This window comes from Taudactylus pleione, unplaced genomic scaffold (assembly GCF_031769625.1).
Source record: "Taudactylus pleione unplaced genomic scaffold, aTauple2 ptg001127l, whole genome shotgun sequence".
NCBI lineage: Eukaryota > Metazoa > Chordata > Amphibia > Anura > Myobatrachidae > Taudactylus > Taudactylus pleione.
In genome coordinates, this window is record NW_028285528.1 from 217,185 (window position 1) to 236,099 (window position 18,915).

Below are 18,915 nucleotides of genomic sequence, written 5' to 3' on the forward strand. Positions count from 1 at the left end.
TACAGCCGGGCACGTCTTACAGTTACACAGTATGAGATGTTGGGGTACAGCCGGGCATGTCTTACAGTTACACAGTATGAGATGTTGGGGTACAGCCGGGCATGTCTTATAGTTACACAGTATGGAGATGTTGGGGTACAGCCGGGTACGTCTTATAGTTACACAGTATGGAGATGTTGGGGTACAGCCGGGCATGTCTTATAGTTACACAGTATGGAGATGTTGGGGTACAGCCGGGCATGTCTTATAGTTACACAGTATGAGATGTTGGGGTACAGCCGGGCATGTCTTATAGTTACACAGTATGGAGATGTTGGGGTACAGCCGGGCATGTCTTATAGTTACACAGTATGAGATGTAGGGATACAGCCGGGCATGTCTTATTATAGTTACACAGTATGAGATGTTGGGGTACAGCCGGGCACGTCTTATTATAGTTACACAGTAACTAATTCCCATATAATCTTTCTTCTTCAGGGTCCATAAGCTCCACAGGAAGACCTTGGGGTATAGCTGGATCCCAGGCACCACATAGTTAAAAGCTTTTCTCCCAGGATGCACTGGACCATCCTCCTCTATACACCGAGCCAGAGGCACCTCAGTTCTAGTTGTGCCCGGCCATAGTCGGGTCACTGTTTGCGCAAGGGGGCTGATTAGCAGCCCCAAAGCTATTTTATTTTTATGAGTTGATAGTTTTTTTTCTTTTCACTCTTCAGAGCGGCAGCGTCGGACTGTCCATAGGCCGTCTGCGCTGCCGCTCCTTCACCCCGCTGGTGCTGTGACGCCAGTACAGATCTGGGAATCTCAGCGGGACTTCGGAGCATGTGCTAGCCAGACTCCGCGAGACTCCCTGGACTGCTGCCGGGTCTACGGGGACAGGTAAGAGCGGATTACCATTTGCGGAGATCTGCGTGTTAAGCAGTCTTTACCTCCAGTCTCATACCCTGCGTGTCCACTAGACCACCAGGGATTTGAAACTGGTAGCAGGAACCAGCATCCCAGGGGTTTATTGCCGGCCAGGGGATACAGCCTTCCCTGTTTAGCGGCTTCTCAGCACAGCGCGCCTTTCCGCTAAGGTCTGGCATTGCTGAGCTGTTCTCCTCCTATGGCCACGCCCCCTCTGAGGTCTCCGGCGGCCATTTTCTCTGGTGCATTGCAGATCTGTCTGGACAAGCGTGCGGACCAGTCCCTCTGTATACCTTTCCCCTGGGGTCAGTGTATACAGCACTATAGCCTTCCCAGACACTGAATCTGGGCAGCTGATTGTAGTGCCAAGTTGCAGTAGGTATTTTCTATCTGCATTGTATGTCACTTATGCCAGCGCTGACTTTTTTTTTTTCTCAATTCTGTCAGTCTATATCTATCCCTTTCCTTTTCCTACAGCCCTTACCAGTGTGTGGGGGGAGGTTTTATTGATTATATATCTCTATATATCAATTATTTGTGAGTCTGTCACATGTGTGCTGCACGGTGCCGTATTGTTGGACCAGTGTTTTGCATATCTTGTGGGTACTCAGTTTTGCGCTTCCTGATTTCCCGTATATATATTATAAGGGCACAGTCGGCCTTTTGGGGTTCAGGTAATTGAGAAAGTTACAGTTTTAAAACTATTACCTCACGAACCCGCCATTATACAGATAGAAAGTTTCAATTTGTTGCGCAGCCTCAGTAGGAGCCTCCAGCAGGTGTGTACTCACTGTGGCTTCACTCGGGTGCACCAAGATGGCTGTCATCTGCGGGCGGTAGCGGCGATGAGCTCAGGGGAATTAGACTGGCGTTAGCTGTGGCCGGGACCTGGGGGGTAGTGGGCGTTAACTCCTGCCGGGACCCAGGGACGGTAGAGGGCATTAGCGGCAGTGGTGCAGACATTAGGACCCAGGGGAGGTAGCAGCACACAGATGCTCGGATCTGAAAGATCTGTGATACCTGCATCTGTGTTTAAATAAACAAACTCAGAAGGAAATACAGGATCAGTGAGATCCGTCTGTGCTTCTGTGTTTAATTAAAAAAAAAAAAAAAGCCTGTTTAAAATTTAAAAAAATGGCGTGGCCTCCCCCCCCCAAAAACAACAACCAGCTCCGGGCTATGGAGACCCAGTACTGGTTTTGCTAAATACAGGGGACAAAAAACGTGGGGCTCACCCGTATCAGGCTTTTCATAACCAGTCCTGGTTGCCAAAATATGGGGGACAAATGACGTAGGGTGGTCCCCCGTATTCAGCACAACCAGCACTGGGCTCTGAGCCATCCCTTGTTCTGGAAATACAAGGCAAAAAAGGGTAGGGTCCCCCTGGATTTATCAGAACAAGCATCGGACCGGTTCTAGCGGGGGGGGGTGATGCCACAGCCAGGGAAGCCCTTTCACCGAGCCCCCCAGTGAAAGCATCAAGCCAGGTATCCCTGGAGAGCTGGGGACCCCCCCAATAAAGGGGACCCCCTCTCCAGGGCATCCCAGGCTGATAGCCCGGGGCTATCCACGGCACCCCTGTCCGGTGGGTGCCGGGTTGATTATGTAAAGTGTGGTGCAATTAAAGTTAAAATATTGGCTTTTGCTGCGGAACTACAGTACCCAGCAAGCCTCCCCTGCATGCTGGTACTTGGAGAACCATAGCAAAAGCAATATTAAAAGACCACAGAACACAAAGTAAAATTTTATTAAAACTAACATGCGCACACACACTTACTCACTATCTCACATACTCACCTATGTATCCCTGTAGCCAATATGTCCTCTCCTCCAGTAGATAATCCTATGGAGTACCTGTAATAAAAAATCCATACTCTCCTCCTCCTATACGTGGATCTGTCTTCTTCGTTCCAAGTGGCAAAAAAAACCCCACAACAACATGAACATTAGTAGTGTCCTCTAAGGACACTACACATTCAATTTTTAACATAAATGCATAGGGCCATATTCAGAGGCAGAAAGTCCGTGGTCAGACTATTCACCATCATCGACGTTTTTCAATGGGATAAAGTATCAGGCGTGTGCCCACTTATCCCCGTATTCAATTAGGAATCGGCGAAAACGGGATCCAGCGGAAAGGTAAGTATCAAAGTCCTGTCACTTTCGGGGAAATCTTCCTGTCATGATGGGGAAATGGCTGGGGTGTCTGATTCGGATTCCCCTGCACTGGAGGTGGAGCCCAAATCCGCTATTAATGTTCCAGCATTGGTTAGGGTGGTCCGATCCATACTAGATATAGAGGATGACGTTCCTGCCCCTAAATCCAAATACCCTGAGTTTAAACAGGTTACGGTGACTTCGGCAGTTTTCCCTAATTTCTGACCAGCTGGCAAACCACATGGCGGAGGCCTGGCAATCGGCTGGTAAGAGGTATCAACCGCAAAAGTATTTGGTCTCATGTTATCTGTTCCCTGAGGGTCATTGCAAGAAGTGGAAATCACCTGCAGTGGATTCTCATGTTACTCACCTGATTAAGAGCGCTACTCTGCTGTGCCTTCCATTTCTTCTCTGAAGGATTCTACAGACAGGAAGGTGGAGACCTACCTGAAATCAATTTACTCTCTCTGGAGCTGTGGCCCATCTGTCCATGGCTATCTCTTGGGTGGCTAAGGCCATTGAGAACTGGGCAAATGTTCTGGAGGACACCTTCCCCAAGGAGGCCTTTGAGGCTCAAAGGTCTCTTGTGGGCCACATGATGGTCGCAGCCGACTATATTGGTAAGGCTGCTTTGGATACCAGCTTACTGACCTCCAGAGTCTCGGCCGCAGCCGTGTCTGCTCGCTGCTCTTTGTGGTTACACTCCTGGATGGCGGATGCTGATTCCAAAATGGGCCTGGAAGCCTTGCCCTTCAGCTTTTCTGCCATTTGCATCAAAGGCATTTTGCCATTTGCTCCTTCAAAGGCTAGAACCTCTTCCTTTTGGTCCTTTCGTTCTCAAGGAAAGCCCAAAGGACAGTCTTTCCCTAGACAATCAGCGGCCAAGTCGACCTCTAAGCCTTAAGCTGCATACACAAACGATTTTGTTACCAACGATTTTCTGAACGATTTTCTGTTAGATTATCTGTCAGATTTTTTAAAGTGTAATGAACGATTTTTTTTAACTACAAACGATTTTTGCATATTCCCTTAATGAAAATCGTTGAGTTGACAAGTCTGACTGAACTACAAACGTGAACGCTCATGAACGATGATCGTTCATCGTTTGACTCAGAAAGTGAACGATATTTCAAACGATTATCATCAAACAATATCGTTTAACGATAATCGTTCAAAAAATGGTTGTGTATGCAGCTTTAGAAACAGGCCTGGGGTGCCAGACAGAGGATAAGCCCTCAGCCTGATGGGACGGGCCTCCCTCTGGGGGATCCCAGGGAGGGAGGCCGACTTCTTCAGTTTGCCCAGTACTGGTGTCACCCAACCAAGGATGCATGGGTAAAAGTAGTGGTCTCTCATTTTCATCAAAGACCTCCCCACCAGTTTTTCTGCAGGAGCCCTCTTCTAGACAAGACCAAGGCCTTACAGATTCAGGAAGCCATAGAATCCTTGCTGAAAGCAGAGGTTATTGTTACAGTTCCACTATCTCAGCGCGGGACTGGTTACTACTGTACTCTTTCTGGTTCAAAAGCCGAATGGGCCGGCCTATCCTCAACCTCATATCTGTGAACAAGTTCCTCCGGGTGGTACCCAGGTTCAGGATGTAAACTTTACGATCCATCATACTGGCTATGGAACCTGAGGATTACATGGTATCACTGGACATTCAGGATGCATATCTACATGTCCCCATAATGCCTTCCCACCAGCATTATCTGTGTTTTACTATACTGCAACAACACTTCCTGTTTCGGGCGCTGCCCTTTGGCCTTTCCACGGCTCCAAGGGTATTTACCAAAATTATGGCGGTCATGGCAGCCCACCTACGGAGTCAGGGTATACAACTCCTGCCGTACCTAGACGACCACCTGTAGTTGGCGGGCTCTCCAGAGGTACTTCAGCAACAGTTGCACCTGCCGATCGCTTGTCTACAAGCACACGGGTGGCTGATCAATTGGAAAAAGTCCTCATTCCCTCACAGAGAATGGTTAATTTGGGAGCCTTTCTGGATTCTCATCAGCAGAGGATTTTTCTAACTACCGAAAAGATCTCTCTGCAACTGTGAGTGCGCAATTGCCTGCTCTTTCGCCTGGTGTAGGTACACTCGGCAATGCAGGTTCTAGGATCCATGGTGTCCACATCCGACGTGGTGGAATACGCCCAGTTCCATTCAAGGCCCCTGCAGGGACTGATACTATCCAAGTGGAATGGATTACCCCACCAAATCAGGACTCAGATGCTGGTGCGCCTGTCTCTGCCTTGGTGGCTACAGACAAATCATCTCACCAAGGGTTGCCCCTTTTGGATCCCGGACTGGGTACTTCTCACAACAGATGCCAGTCTCCGGGGATGGGGCACGGTGAATGGCCCGCACTTGTTTCAGAGCCATTGGACAGCGGATGAAGCTTTCCTTCCAATCAACATATTGGAACTTCGGGCTGTGTACAGGCCCCTCAGGATGACAACACACATATTTCACGGAAAAGCTGTGCAGGTTCAGTCCGACAATGCCACCACGGTGGCTTATTTCAACCATCCAGGAGGCACTCGAAGTTGGGCAGCAATGACAGAAGTGTCACGCATCCTGACTTGGGCAGAGAGTCACTTCCTGGCCATCTCGGCAGTGTTCATTCCGGGAGTCCTCATTGGGAAGCGGACTTCCTCAGCCGTCACAACCGTGCATAGAAGGGGAATGATCTCTTCACCAAGAGGTGTTTCAACTCCTAGTGGACAAATGGGACCTCCCAGAGATGGACCTCATAGCCTCCCGTCACAATCACAAGTTGCCAGTGTACGGGTCCAAGACAAGAGATGCCGAGGCAAGCTTAGTGGACGCTCTGTCAGTGAAGTGGACCTTCCAGTTTGCGTACCTGTTTCCTCCAGTATTCCTGGTTCCTAGGGTTCTTTGGAATTTCAAGCAAGACGGAGGCATGGTCCTGCTGGTGGCTCCAGCTTTGACCAGACGTCATTGGTAATCAGATCTTCGGAGTCTCTCCATCGACACTCCGTTCCTGCTGCCTCAACGCCCGGACCTGTTGTTTCGGGGTCCTTGTCTTTACCCAGACCTGGATCATCTGTCCTTGGCGGTGTGGATCTTGAGATATCCATTTTAAGGTCTGAGGGATTCTCTAGCTCGGTCATCAGCATGATGCTTCGAGCACTTAAGCCAGGATCTACCACAGAGTGTGGCATACATATTCTTAGTGGTATCGCACAAGGCATTCGACCCTCAAGTGTTTCGTATTTCCATAATATTAGCATTCCTTCAATCTGGTTTGTACCTCCGCCCTGGCCTCGTTGAAAGTGCATGTCTCTGCACTATCTGTGTGGTTCCAACGAAGGATAGCTCTGCTCCTGGATATCCACACCTTTTGCCAGGGTGTTCTCCAGATTCAACCTCCCTTTGTCCCTCCAGTGGCTCCTTGGGATTTGGCGGTAGTTCTTCAAGCCCTCCATTTGAACCACTAGATTCGGTGGAAATTAAGTGGTTAACGGCTAATACTCTTTTTCTTCTGGCAAATGCATCTGCCAGGAGGGTGTCAGAATTGTGGGTTCTCTCCTGTTGTTCTCCATTTCTGATATTTCACCAGGATAAGGCTGTGCTTCGCACTCGCCCTGAGTTTCTCCCTAAAGCGTTTTCTAATTTCCACATTAATCAGGAAATTATAGGACCGGCCTCTCTGTCACCTGACCCCTCAGTGGGTGAGACCTCCTTGGATGTGGTCCGTGCTCTCAAAATTTATGTTGACCAGACCAGTTCCCTTCGTAAATTGGAATTCTTATTTATGCTCTTTGGATTTCACAAAAAGGGATGGGCAGCCAACAAACAAACATTGGCTAGATGGCTTCGTATAACTGTCTCCAGAGGCTTACACAAAAGGCAAGCCTGCCTGTTCCGGCTTCTGTTAAAGCTCATTCTACTCGGTTTGTGGGCCCCTCGTGGGCAGTCCCCCTGTAGAGCCTTTGGATCCTGAAGAAGAAAATGAGAGTTATGGTAAGAACAAACTTTGGTTAACTCTTTCTTTGAAGTCCATAGCGTCTACATGGCACCCGCCATGACGCACCTGGCTTCATGTGGGTTCTCATGTTGGTCACCTGTTTTCCGTCTCCTTCTCTGTGAGTGTGATTTTCGAGTGTTCCAGTCTTCCTTCTCTCTTTTTCCTCCTCCTGCCCTTGGCTACTTACCAACTGAGGTGCCTTAGGGGCGGGGTATAGAGGAGGATGGTCAAGTGCATCCTGGGAGCAAAGCTTTTAACTGCGTGGTGCCTGGGATTCAGATCCAGCTATACCCCAAGGTCTCCCTCTAGACCCTATGGACTTCGAAACCAAGCGTTAACCAAGGTAAGTTCTTACCATAACTCTCATTGTTCCCAACAGATGGACACAGCAACAGGAATAACTCAGGGAGACGTCTCATATCTCCAGATGGCGACGTAGATGATAACTTCTCAAAGGACTCTCCAGGAGAAAACCCCATTATCCCCAGTATACATCCAGCATCTCACAGTACAGATATATCATCTGATCTCTCTAACCATGAAGAATGTTCCCCTGATAATCCCAGTAGTGTTACACACAGCTCAGATCACACAGGTGATAATCCATTGTTATGTTCTGAATGTGGGAAAGGTTTTACCAAGCAGATCAGTCTTTCTATACATCAGAAGAGAGTTCACACAGCTGAGAGGCCTTTTCTGTGTTCTGAGTGTGGGAAATGTTTTACGCTGAAAGGAACTCTTACTAGACATACAAAGATTCACACATGTTCTGAATGTGGGAAATATTTTTTGCATCAGGGAACACTTGATGTACATCAGAGAAGTCACACAGGTGAGAAACCATTTCCATGCTCTGATTGTGGGAAAAGTTTTACACAGAAATCAAACCTTGTTAAACATCAGAGACGTCACACAGATGAGAAACCATTTTCATGTTCTGAGTGTGGGAAATGTTTTACAGAGAAATCACATCTTGTTACACATCAGAGAAGTCACACAGGTGAGAAACCATTTCCATGCTCTGATTGTGGGAAATGTTTTACACAGAAATCAAACCTTGTTATACATCAGAGACGTCACACAGATGAGAAACCATTTTCATGCTCTGAGTGTGGGAAATGTTTTACAGAGAAATCACATCTTGTTATACATCAGAGAATTCACACAGGTGAGAAACCATTTTCATGTTCTGAGTGTGGGAAATGTTTTACACGGAAACCATATCTTGTTACACATCAGAGAAGTCACACAGGTGAGAAACCATTTCCATGCTCTGATTGTGGGAAATGTTTTACACAGAAATCAAACCTTGTTATACATCAGAGAATTCACACAGGTGAGAAACCATTTTCATGCTCTGAGTGTGGGAAATGTTTTACACGGAAACCATATCTTGTTACACATCAGAGAAGTCACACAGATGAGAAACCATTTCCATGCTCAGATTGTGGGAAATGTTTTAGAAATAAATCCGCTCTTTTTAGTCATCAGAAACGTCACACAGGAGAAAAACGATGTGTATGAGCGTCTAGAAATATATAGAAATTGCAGCAATATTTGCAGTATTGTAATATAATTGGAAATTATCAGAAGAAGCATAAATACAATGTTAGCCTAGATTGCTGCCCCTGCTTAGTGAAGGATAAATGACATTTGCATTCTCACAGTATGGGCCTGATTCAGCAGCGGAAGCAAATGCAGCTACCGTCTCTTACAGATCGCAGGTGCTAATATATGCTAATGCTGAGGTACAGCCGCCATAACCACGCCCACTGCTGCCTTCTCATTATAATCCAATGTCACCTTCCTGTGTAATCATCGGTACCATCGCCGCAGATCAATCAGTCACACAGCATTTACATCAGGTCTGACCAGCCGCAAACACTGCTGCTCTCCTGACACGCAGAGAGGTCTCATGCTGCAGCTGCCATAGCTATGGCTAATTTATACACACACATGGCATGGCAATCACACGGACAGACATGCCTGCAGGACATGGCGATAACATGGACAGACACACCCATGACATGGCGATCACACGGACAGACACGCCTGCAGTTTTCTGTCCACCCCCCTGTTACTTCCCCCCAAACGCTGTCACCCTGCAACTCACTATGCGATGTATTCCTCTGTGCGTCCGTAATCACAATGTGATCACTGTGTGTGCGCAGTGTGACTTAGACGCAGGTGTGATGGGAAACATTCGCTCATTCTGTGTAACTATCGTCATTGTGTCCGCTGGTGAATCAGCCCCTATACACTAATATATTACATTATATTATATATCCACACGGATGTCACCAACATAGTGCTCCAACACGTTCCTCATGTAATGGCTTTCAGTTTCCTTATTCTATCAGATCAGAGTTTTCCAAACTCCACTATTACAGGCCAAGTATTAAGGATATCCATGCTTGAGCACAGGTCACTTAATTAGTGCCTCAGTCAGTTTGAATTAACAATGTGGATTAAAACATGGATATCCTTAAAACTTGGATTGTAATGGCAGAGTTTGGGAAGCTCTGTATTAGAATATTATTGTGCTATTGGCCTATTTGTACAGTAACAAGACCACATGATGTAATATAGGGACATAACTAATCTGTCATCATGACAATGTGCTGGGGATGTAATATGGGAAGTGGGAAACTATAACATCATGTGATGATTGGGCTGTAAGTGACGGGGTGAGATGGGCGATATAATGACATCTGTTACTGCTGATTTTATCTCACTGTATCCAGTATTCTCTGGTTGGGTTTCCTGGTAAATGGATCTCTAATCTCCTTACAGCAGTCTGATGTCTAGTTCCTTCTAATTAGATCCTCTGTAACCTACTATTTACACTATTCCAAAAGATAAGGACATTACAATGATTATCACTTATGTAATTTATACATTATTAGATAATGTAATTAGTGTTGGGACACAGGAAGCTGCTGGTCCTGGTATAAACCACTAACAGTAATGTCCATTAGGTGCATCAGGCTCCCGATATCCCCAGCAGAATACAGATGTGAGCCGGGTACGTAGTAATGGGGGAATAATACAGGGACATCACAGGATAAGTAGGATCAGTACAGATTGTCAGTATGTCCTGCACTGTCTCACCTCCCACAGTGGTGACACCACCAGTAATGTGCAGGGTCAGGAGATGGAGATTATTTGGTAGTGAGGAAATCACAGAAAGGACAATACAAGCTTTGTTATACATCTACAAAAATATATGAGATAAAGAGTTTGGTAACAAGTAAGAAAACCAAACTCTGCACGGACCTGTCTGATGTCCATGTGGGGTAACACAGCTGCGTGTGGCACTTGTTTGTTAGTATATACCACACTTTTTGACCTGAACGTTTTTGTACATTGTTAGTAAGGCTGGAATAGTGACAGTTGTCCTCTCGGTGGTGCACATGTTCTGTGATGGCTGTCATGGAGAAAATATAATTTTCCTTATGATCAAAAGCATTTGTATGAAGTGAATTATGCTATTAAAATAACTTTGAAATTATTATAAGTGATACAAATATTGATAGGCAATATTACCATATATATCTGATCTAGAATTAATGTTAATATAACATAACATATAGAAGATACACATTGTAGAAATTTATGTATTTTACACTTCCAAGTTGACAAGATGCCAATAAGCAGAGTGATATATAACTCATGTATCTGAGACTCATATAAACCTGTGGCCGTATGAGAGCTCATAGATTTGAGCTGTCCTGGTGGGTCACACCAATGACTAAGCACAGTCACAATGACCACCCTGCTGTGCAAGATCCTGCATGTGAGATAATCATCCCTGTGTGACCATCTGAGAGCCCATAGATAAGAGCTGTCCTGGTTGGTCACACTAATGACTAAGCACAATCACAATGACCATCCTGCTGTGTAAGATCCGGCGTGTGAGATAACCAGTCCCGTGTGACCATGTGACTTAATTTCCTGATATTGTGGAGAGGAGCCAAACCAAACTGGCATGGTGTTAGCTGAGACCCCATCCCCTGTATGATGTATGAGTCATTTCTGGGATCCAAGAATACTCTGGACCTATGGACATTGAGTTACAGCATAGGACATTTGCATACAAGCAATAGGAATTGGGTAATGTCACTTTACATTCTCCAAGATGAAGATTGAGGACACAGATTACATGTTGGCACTGGTTAGTTATGAATATTGTAATGAGCTATATATAAAGTGACTGTTGTAATGAGATAATAAGCTTTCAGAATTGAAGCTCAGACATACATGTCACTGCTGCTGACTGGGTGATATCTATATGCTAATAACTGCTGACTTGTAATTCCCTGATATAGAAACATAAAGAAAATGATTTAGATTTACCTTTTGTCTAGTGTACAAGTTATTCCCAACTTCAATACTGGGGTAGTGAATTTAATACGACTGATGTGTGGTATTATGTTTATTATACAGGGGGAGAGGGGACTGTACAGTGATATGAGTGATATGATATGACACAGCTCCCAGCACACACTATGTGGTATTATTATTATATAGGGGAGATGGGACCGTACAGTGACATATGAGGGGGAATAACACAGCTCCCAGCACACACTGATATATGGTATTATATAGGGGAGATGGGACCGTACTGTGACATATGAGAGGGAATAACACAGCTCCCAGCACACACTCATATGTGGTATTATTATTATATAGGGAGAGGGGTCTGTACAGTGATATATGAGGGGGAATAACAGCTGCCAGTATACACTGATATGTGGTATTATTATATAGAGGGAGGGGATTGTACAGTGATATGAGGAGGATAACACAGCTCCCAGCACACACTGATATATGTTATTATTGTATAGGGGAGAGGGAACCATACAGTGATATATGAGGGGGAATAACACAGCTCCCAGCACACACTGATATCTGGTATTGTTATATAGTGAGAGTAGACTGTACAGTGATATATGAGGGGAAATAACACAGCTCCCAGCACACATTGATATGTGGTATTATTATTATATAGGGGGGACCGTACAGTGATATATGGGAGGAAATAACACAGCTCCCAGCACACACTGATATGTAGTATTATTATTATTATTATATAGTGAGAGGGGACCGTACAGTGATATATGACAGGAAATAACACAGCTCCCAGCACACACTGGTATGTGGTATTATTATATAGAAGAGAGGGGACCATATAGTGATATGAGGGGGGATAACATCTTCCAGCACACACTGATATGTGGTATTATTATATAGGGGAGAGGGGACTGTACAGTGATATATGAGGGGAATAACACAGCTCCCAGTACACACTGATAAGTGGTATTTTTATATAGGGGAGAGGGAACCGTACATTGATATGTGAGGGGGTATAACGACTCCCCTGCCAAGGTTTATATACAGGGTGCGGCATATGCAGCCTGCTGATAAAGGTAATATTCTGTACACTGTAGTAGACATCAAGAGCTGAATCTCACTCTCCTGAGGGAATAATGGAAAGAAGAATTAGTAATGACTACATCTGTATGCTGGAGGGAAGAGGATGAGAAAGGCAATGAGAAGCTGTTGCCATGTGCCATAATGACACAGCTTCCCCCCTCCCCTGTAGCCTCCTGTGTCTCTACCCCAGGAACTCTCCCGCGTGGAAGGGGGGACAGGTAAAGTTGAGGTAAGTAGACTTATAGGGGAGGCATTCTTATTCTCACAAACCCTCTCCATTGTTCAAATGTTTAATAACCATTTCACACAGGCAAAACCACAATTGTTTGCATGTGAATGCGCATTGACCCAGGTCTGGCATATGTGTGAAAGATCTGACCATGGTTGACAGTCCTGGGTCTGCAACCATGGTCCTTATCGGTTTCTTCCGGGACTTACAACCCAGGTCAAAGACCCAGCTAAAGTCTGAGAGGTGCGACCTGGGTCTTGATTACCAGGGTCACGCCTAAAAGGATTTGATTGGCCGGGGACAGTAGCGCTTGGAGATAATCTATATACATGTAGGGAAGGGGAAGATGAGATCATTGCGCAGGAGATATGGTTCAAAATATCACACAGACTTGGGTTGGGTGGGTGTAAGGAGGTTCTCCCTAGTGTATATACTGTATATAAGGGAGAGAGAAAAGAAAATAACTCCTATGGTAAGGGGAAAGTGAAGGGGAAGGTTTATATATTAATACATACCTTTTATTGGTATAAAATAATTACGGCATGACACATATTAACAACAGAGACTAGTGTGCACAGAAAACAATAATAATATCTGCATCTATGCACTGGATTATAGATGAATTAGTCACATACTGATAATGCCACTATTAGTGTCTATTAAGGATATGATATACCGGTCTAGACCATGTGCGGCTGGGTTACTATCAGCAGTAGTATATGTATAGATACAGTATGTTTATGCAAACAGTCAAAACCTTCTTGTTACATTGTAAGGTGTAAGTATATAATAGATAAATAAAGCAGAGTAATCACATGTCACACACCCACAACAGGTTACACTCAGCTAAGCCGCTGTACAAATGAGATATCACACCCACAACAGGTTACACTCACCTAAGCCGCTGTACAAATGAGAAATATCACGTCACACACCCACAACAGGTTACGCTCAGCTAAGCCGCTGTACAAATTAGAGATATCACAAGTCACACACCCACAACAGGTTACACTCAGCTAAGCCACTGTACAAATGAGAGATATCACATGTCACACACCCACAACAGGTTATGGTCAGCTAAGCCGCTGTACAAATGAGAGATATCACAAGTCACACACCCACAACAGGTTACGCTCAGCTAAGGTGCTGTACAAATGAGAGATATCACATGTCACACACCCACAACAGGTTACACTCAGCTAAGCCGCTGTACAAATGAGAGATATCACACGTCACACCCACAACAGGTTACGCTCAGCTAAGCCACTGTACAAATGAGAGATATCACATGTCACACACCCACAACAGGTTACACTCAGCTAAGCCGCTGTACAAATGAGAGATATCACATGTCACACCAACAACAGGTTACTCTCAGCTAAGCTGCTGTACAAATGAGAGATATCACATGTCACACACCCACAACAGGTTACACTCAGCTAAGCCACTGTACAAATGAGAGATATCACAATTGGTCCCGTATGCACTGCAATTATATACTAGAAAAGAACAGACTCATTTGCACATATCAGCAGTTTGCTATAATAACATATTATGTTATGTACATCACAACAAGTATAATAAGCCCAAATTGGTGATAGTCCTTATATGCACTATCCTGATACACAGGTAACACAAAAGTATATACATGCAATAGCAATCAGCAAGCATCTGCAATGTATGTGTACCTTTGGCAGTAGTGGGCTTACATAGGCAAACACTGAGAGACATGACACAAAGTGCATCAGGGAGGGACCCTCATGTGTGACAAAGGCAAGAATAAAACAATAAACAAAGGTGCAAAATACACAATATATTAAACAGCTGTTCCCCAGGAACCCATCCCAATTAGTTATCTCAATGGATATATAATAGAGGCATACCTCCATTCTACCCGGGAGAATACGATATAAACCTTTTTAATTTATCAGATGTGAAAATCAGGAGGCTGTGCACTTATAGGTCAGGGATCTACTTTCCAATGTCTTACTGAGTATAGGAGGAAGAATGAGAGTCACTGGCACATAGAGAACAGTGCAGACGGCTTCTGCTGTTAGTGCCTGGACACTCTGACATCCCTGATGCACGAGGTAGCGCAGGGAATTAGGTGACCGGCAACTAATGAGAGAGCAGTGAGAAGATAAAGTAAAAGATTCTGGTAGCTGATCTCTCCCAAGGAATAGGTTTGCGGTGTGGGGATCCGCAGTGCGCATTGAGGTACCCTCTATCTGACTGGCTGACTTGTGTTTTGCCAGAGGCTTTGTCAGCTAAGTTGTTGGCACTGTGTATGAGAGCTGGGCTCTAGTAGTACCGGCTGTCCTGTGACTGGTCAGTCTCGTCTGATTGCCATTTCATCTAAGCCAATCTGGAGTGGGGTATTACTAGGGGCAGAGTTAATTCCTTCCCTGTGATGGTCAGCTGATCAGGGTTATCCCCAAAGCACTTTTTCTCTTTCAGATGGCCAAAAAGAGTTTACACATCATAGCAGAACACAGGGTAGGATGGCTGGATATCTCTCAAAATGGGCAAAGAGTTCATACATCATAGCGGAACATGGTAGGGTGGCTGGATATCTCTCAACATGGCTAAAGAGTTCATACATCATAGCGGATCAGGGTAGGATGGCTGGATATATCCTGTGTAGGGAAAAGTGTTACATATATATTATTTTCAACCATTATTTTACCAAGTAACTTAATATCCGTATTTAACAATGTTATGGGTCTGTAAGAGTCTATTGATTTGGGATCTCGATGTGGCTTAGGGATCAACACTGTATATGCATCATTACAATGTGGGAAAGCTGAGCTACTGCTAAGAATGTTGTTGAATAATTCAAGTAAAGCAGGACCTATATGTCCTTTTAGTATTTTATAGTATTCATTGGAGAGTCCATCCGGACCCGGGGATTTGTGTAATTTTAAAGTAGAAATTACGTGTGTTAATTCCTCCAATGTGATTTTCTGTTGCAGTGTTTGACTATCAGAAGGGGACAATGGGGGGAGAGTCGCCTCATACATTAAACGGTCATGAAGAGTTTGATCAAATGGATGGGCATCATATAAATTAGAATAGTAGGCCTCAAAATGTTGAAGGATACGAGAAGTAGAGGCATCAACAAGGGTGGAATTGGGATCTTTAGTTGCTGTGATCAGTCTCCTGGGAGCCCCTGTTTTAGACATATTGGCCAATAATTGGCCTGTTTTAATGCCCCAGCGAAAATATTTAAACTTTGAGAAAGTTAAATCACGCTTCACCTGCGTCAGCAAAAAGTCATTAAATGACTGCCTCGCCCGGTATATGCCATTTCTGTGTCATGAGAGGGAGTTTCCAAATAAGCACACATTGCATTAGTCAGAGAACTATGTAGACTTTGATATTGAGAGGAAGATTTATTTTTCTGCCGAGAGACATGGTCAATAATGTGACCCTCTCATAGTAGCTTTGGAGGCCCCCCAAAATGTGGCAGGCCTATCCCAGAAATCAATGTTATCATCAGAATAGGTCACCCAACAATGAATGAGGAAGTTACGAAAGTCATCTGAAGTGTAGAAATAAGACGTAAATCGCCATGGACGGAATCCCCCTGTAAGAGTAGGCTTAGTGAGCGTAAGGGAGATAGAAGCATGGTCGGAAATGACAATATTGTGTATGTCAGTCTGGTGTGTATGCGAGACCAATGCATCCCCTATTAGAAATGCATCAATACATGACCAGGAACTATGTACCACAGAGAAGAAAGTAAAAGAACGATCAGAGGAATTAAGAAGGCGCCAGATATCAGTGAGCTAAAGAGTAGTTTTTAGAAATTGCATCTGTCTATATAAAGGCAAGGTAGGGTGTCTAGAAGGAGGTTATTTATCCAAGGAAGAGTTATCTACTGAGTTAAAGTCAAACCCCATGATCAGGAAGCCATTTTGCCGCTGAGCCAGAAGCTGTGTGATGGCATGTAAAAACTTGGAAGTGGACACATTTGGTGCGTATAAATTGACTAGAGTGTAATTCGTATCCCAAATTGTTGCATCCAATAGTAAATAGCCCCCTCCGGGCCTAAATCCATGGATGTAATAGTGTATTGAACATCTTTGTGAAATAGAATGGAGACTCCCCTTGTCTTTCTCTGAAATTTAGAGGAAACACATTCTCCCAACCAGGGGGCCCATAGTGTAGAATCGCCTCCAGCTTCCCAGTGAGTCTCTTGTAGGAATATGACCTCAGGCGGAACTTACATAAATGTTTCTTTCTTTTGACAGGGGAGTTAAAACCCCCCACGTTCCAGGAAATCAGTTTAAAGTGGGTTAAGGCAGTAGAAATAGGGTCAGTATTGAGGCTTGATGACATTTATCCTATACCCAACTTAGTGAAATTTGAAAACAAGGATATAAACCACAAGTAAATGACCCTTCTGTCTCAGCCAGCAGAAGGGGTTGACCAGTTGCAGCAAAAAGTAAAAAAAAAAAACGGGGGCGAGGGGGAGAAGGTGAGCACCAGCAGTACATGAGCAATGGACACAAAACACTTCAAAACATGTTTTTGAAACTTTCCAATACCAAACAAATGTAGGGTGAGTATCACTGTCAGTGAGCAAACAACCAAAAATAAACAAACATAGAGAATCATGTTTAATAGAAAAATAAGGACAATCCAAGTGGCCTTACTATATTGACAACGTGACAATCATTAATTCAAACAATATTATAGTTAAAGACATCTCAGTGGTGAGGTGAACCAGCTACATTGAGAACCCGGGTGAAGTGGGTTCTGGCCACAATTGGGTCAGAAAAATAAAGGGTTTGGCCATTATTCTGCACCCGTAACTTGGCAGGGTACATGAGTTTAAAGCATTTGTTATAGTCATGGAGCAGTTTACATATATCAGCAAATACTTTTCACTTTTGTGAAACAGAAGCCGAAAAGTCTTGAAAGATCAAAATGCGAGATCCTTCAATCTCCAATTGTTGGGCTCTATGATAGGCACTCAAGATTTCCTCTTTCATACGATGGTCAAGGAATTTTGCTATCATTGGACGGGGTCTAGTAGTGGAATTAGGCCTTTCAGGGCCAATGAGATGAGCCCATTCGGCATGTGGTAATGAGGAATTACCCAAAATCTGCAATTCTCTAGGGAGGGCAGTCGTAAGGAATTCAATAAGTTGGAGTCCCTTAACTGTTTCGGGTATGCCAACAAAATGGAGGTTGTTACGCCTATGATGGTTTTCTAGGTTGTCAACCTTAGACTGGAGAGATTGCATAGAGGTGGCCTGAGCATCCACCAGATTTTGTAGGGAATTAGGGCCTGATTCAGACCCGCTCACAAGCGGGTCGATTGTTTGGATGCGAGCACTTTTGGATGCGAGCGCCAGAGTGAGTGACTCCTCATTCGCTCCGGGGCTCAGCACGCACAGTGCGCACCCCGCCCATGCGCACGGCATGCGTGGCTTGCGCACTGCGCGTGTGTGAGCCCCGGAGCGAGTGAGGAGTCACTCGCTCCAGCGTTCGCATCCAAAAGGGGCGGCTGTCGATGTTGATCGACAGCTCGCCCGTTTTGGAGGCGGGCAGGGGGGTGGCTGGCCAAACGGAGGCGTTCCCAAAGGAACGCCTGCCATTTGGGGTTAGCCCCACTGACATCAGGAGTGATGTCAGTGGGTGAGCTTCCGGCTCTATTAGAGCCAAAAACTCACTGGGGCTTGCGAGAACGAGACCCTACCACAAGGGTCTTGTTGCAAGCCCGATGGTTGCGATTTTCTCGACCATCGCGACCATCACCTGGCCGCTCTCAAAAGCTGTGGGTGGTCACCCACAGCTATGCGAGCGGTCAGGAGGCCAGATTTTTTTTTTAAAAAGCGGCCGCCCTGATTCAGAGCGAGCACACGCTTTTTGCGTACGGCTCTGAATCAGGCCCTTAGTGCGATCCTCAGAATCACGGTCCTCTGTTCTAAGGAGGTAATACGGGTTGTGTTAGTGTCAATTTTAGCTAGTGCAGCATCAAATGCAGATTGTAATGCCTCAAACTTTTTATCAATTAATGGCATGAGAATTTTTTTAATTTCTTGGGCAGTTTCAGTAGCTGAGGGTTGTCTAGCAGCAATATCAGGAGGAGAGGGTGCGCTCAGGGAGGGATCACAAATGGGGGGATGGAGGGTTAGAGCGACCCATATTTTGTTTAGCCTTCCCCATTTTGGGTGTGTTAGC

General features: G+C 45.0%; 1 protein-coding gene across 4 annotated transcripts in view; it reads left to right on the forward strand.

Annotated features, from left to right (window-relative positions):
- The window catches only part of LOC148453573 (uncharacterized), a 286,887-nt gene that overhangs the window by 122,051 nt on the left and 145,921 nt on the right, over positions 1-18,915 (forward strand). The window contains exons 8-9 of one of the 4 annotated variants that reach the window (XM_088461959.1): positions 7,438-7,653; positions 7,891-8,430. In XM_088461959.1, coding sequence (XP_088318085.1) covers positions 7,438-7,653; positions 7,891-8,430 — 756 coding nt within the window. Of the gene's footprint in view, positions 1-7,437; positions 7,654-7,689; positions 8,583-18,915 lie in introns of those variants that run through there. The other 3 variants (XM_088461958.1, XM_088461957.1, XM_088461961.1) reach the window with 3 other exon arrangements.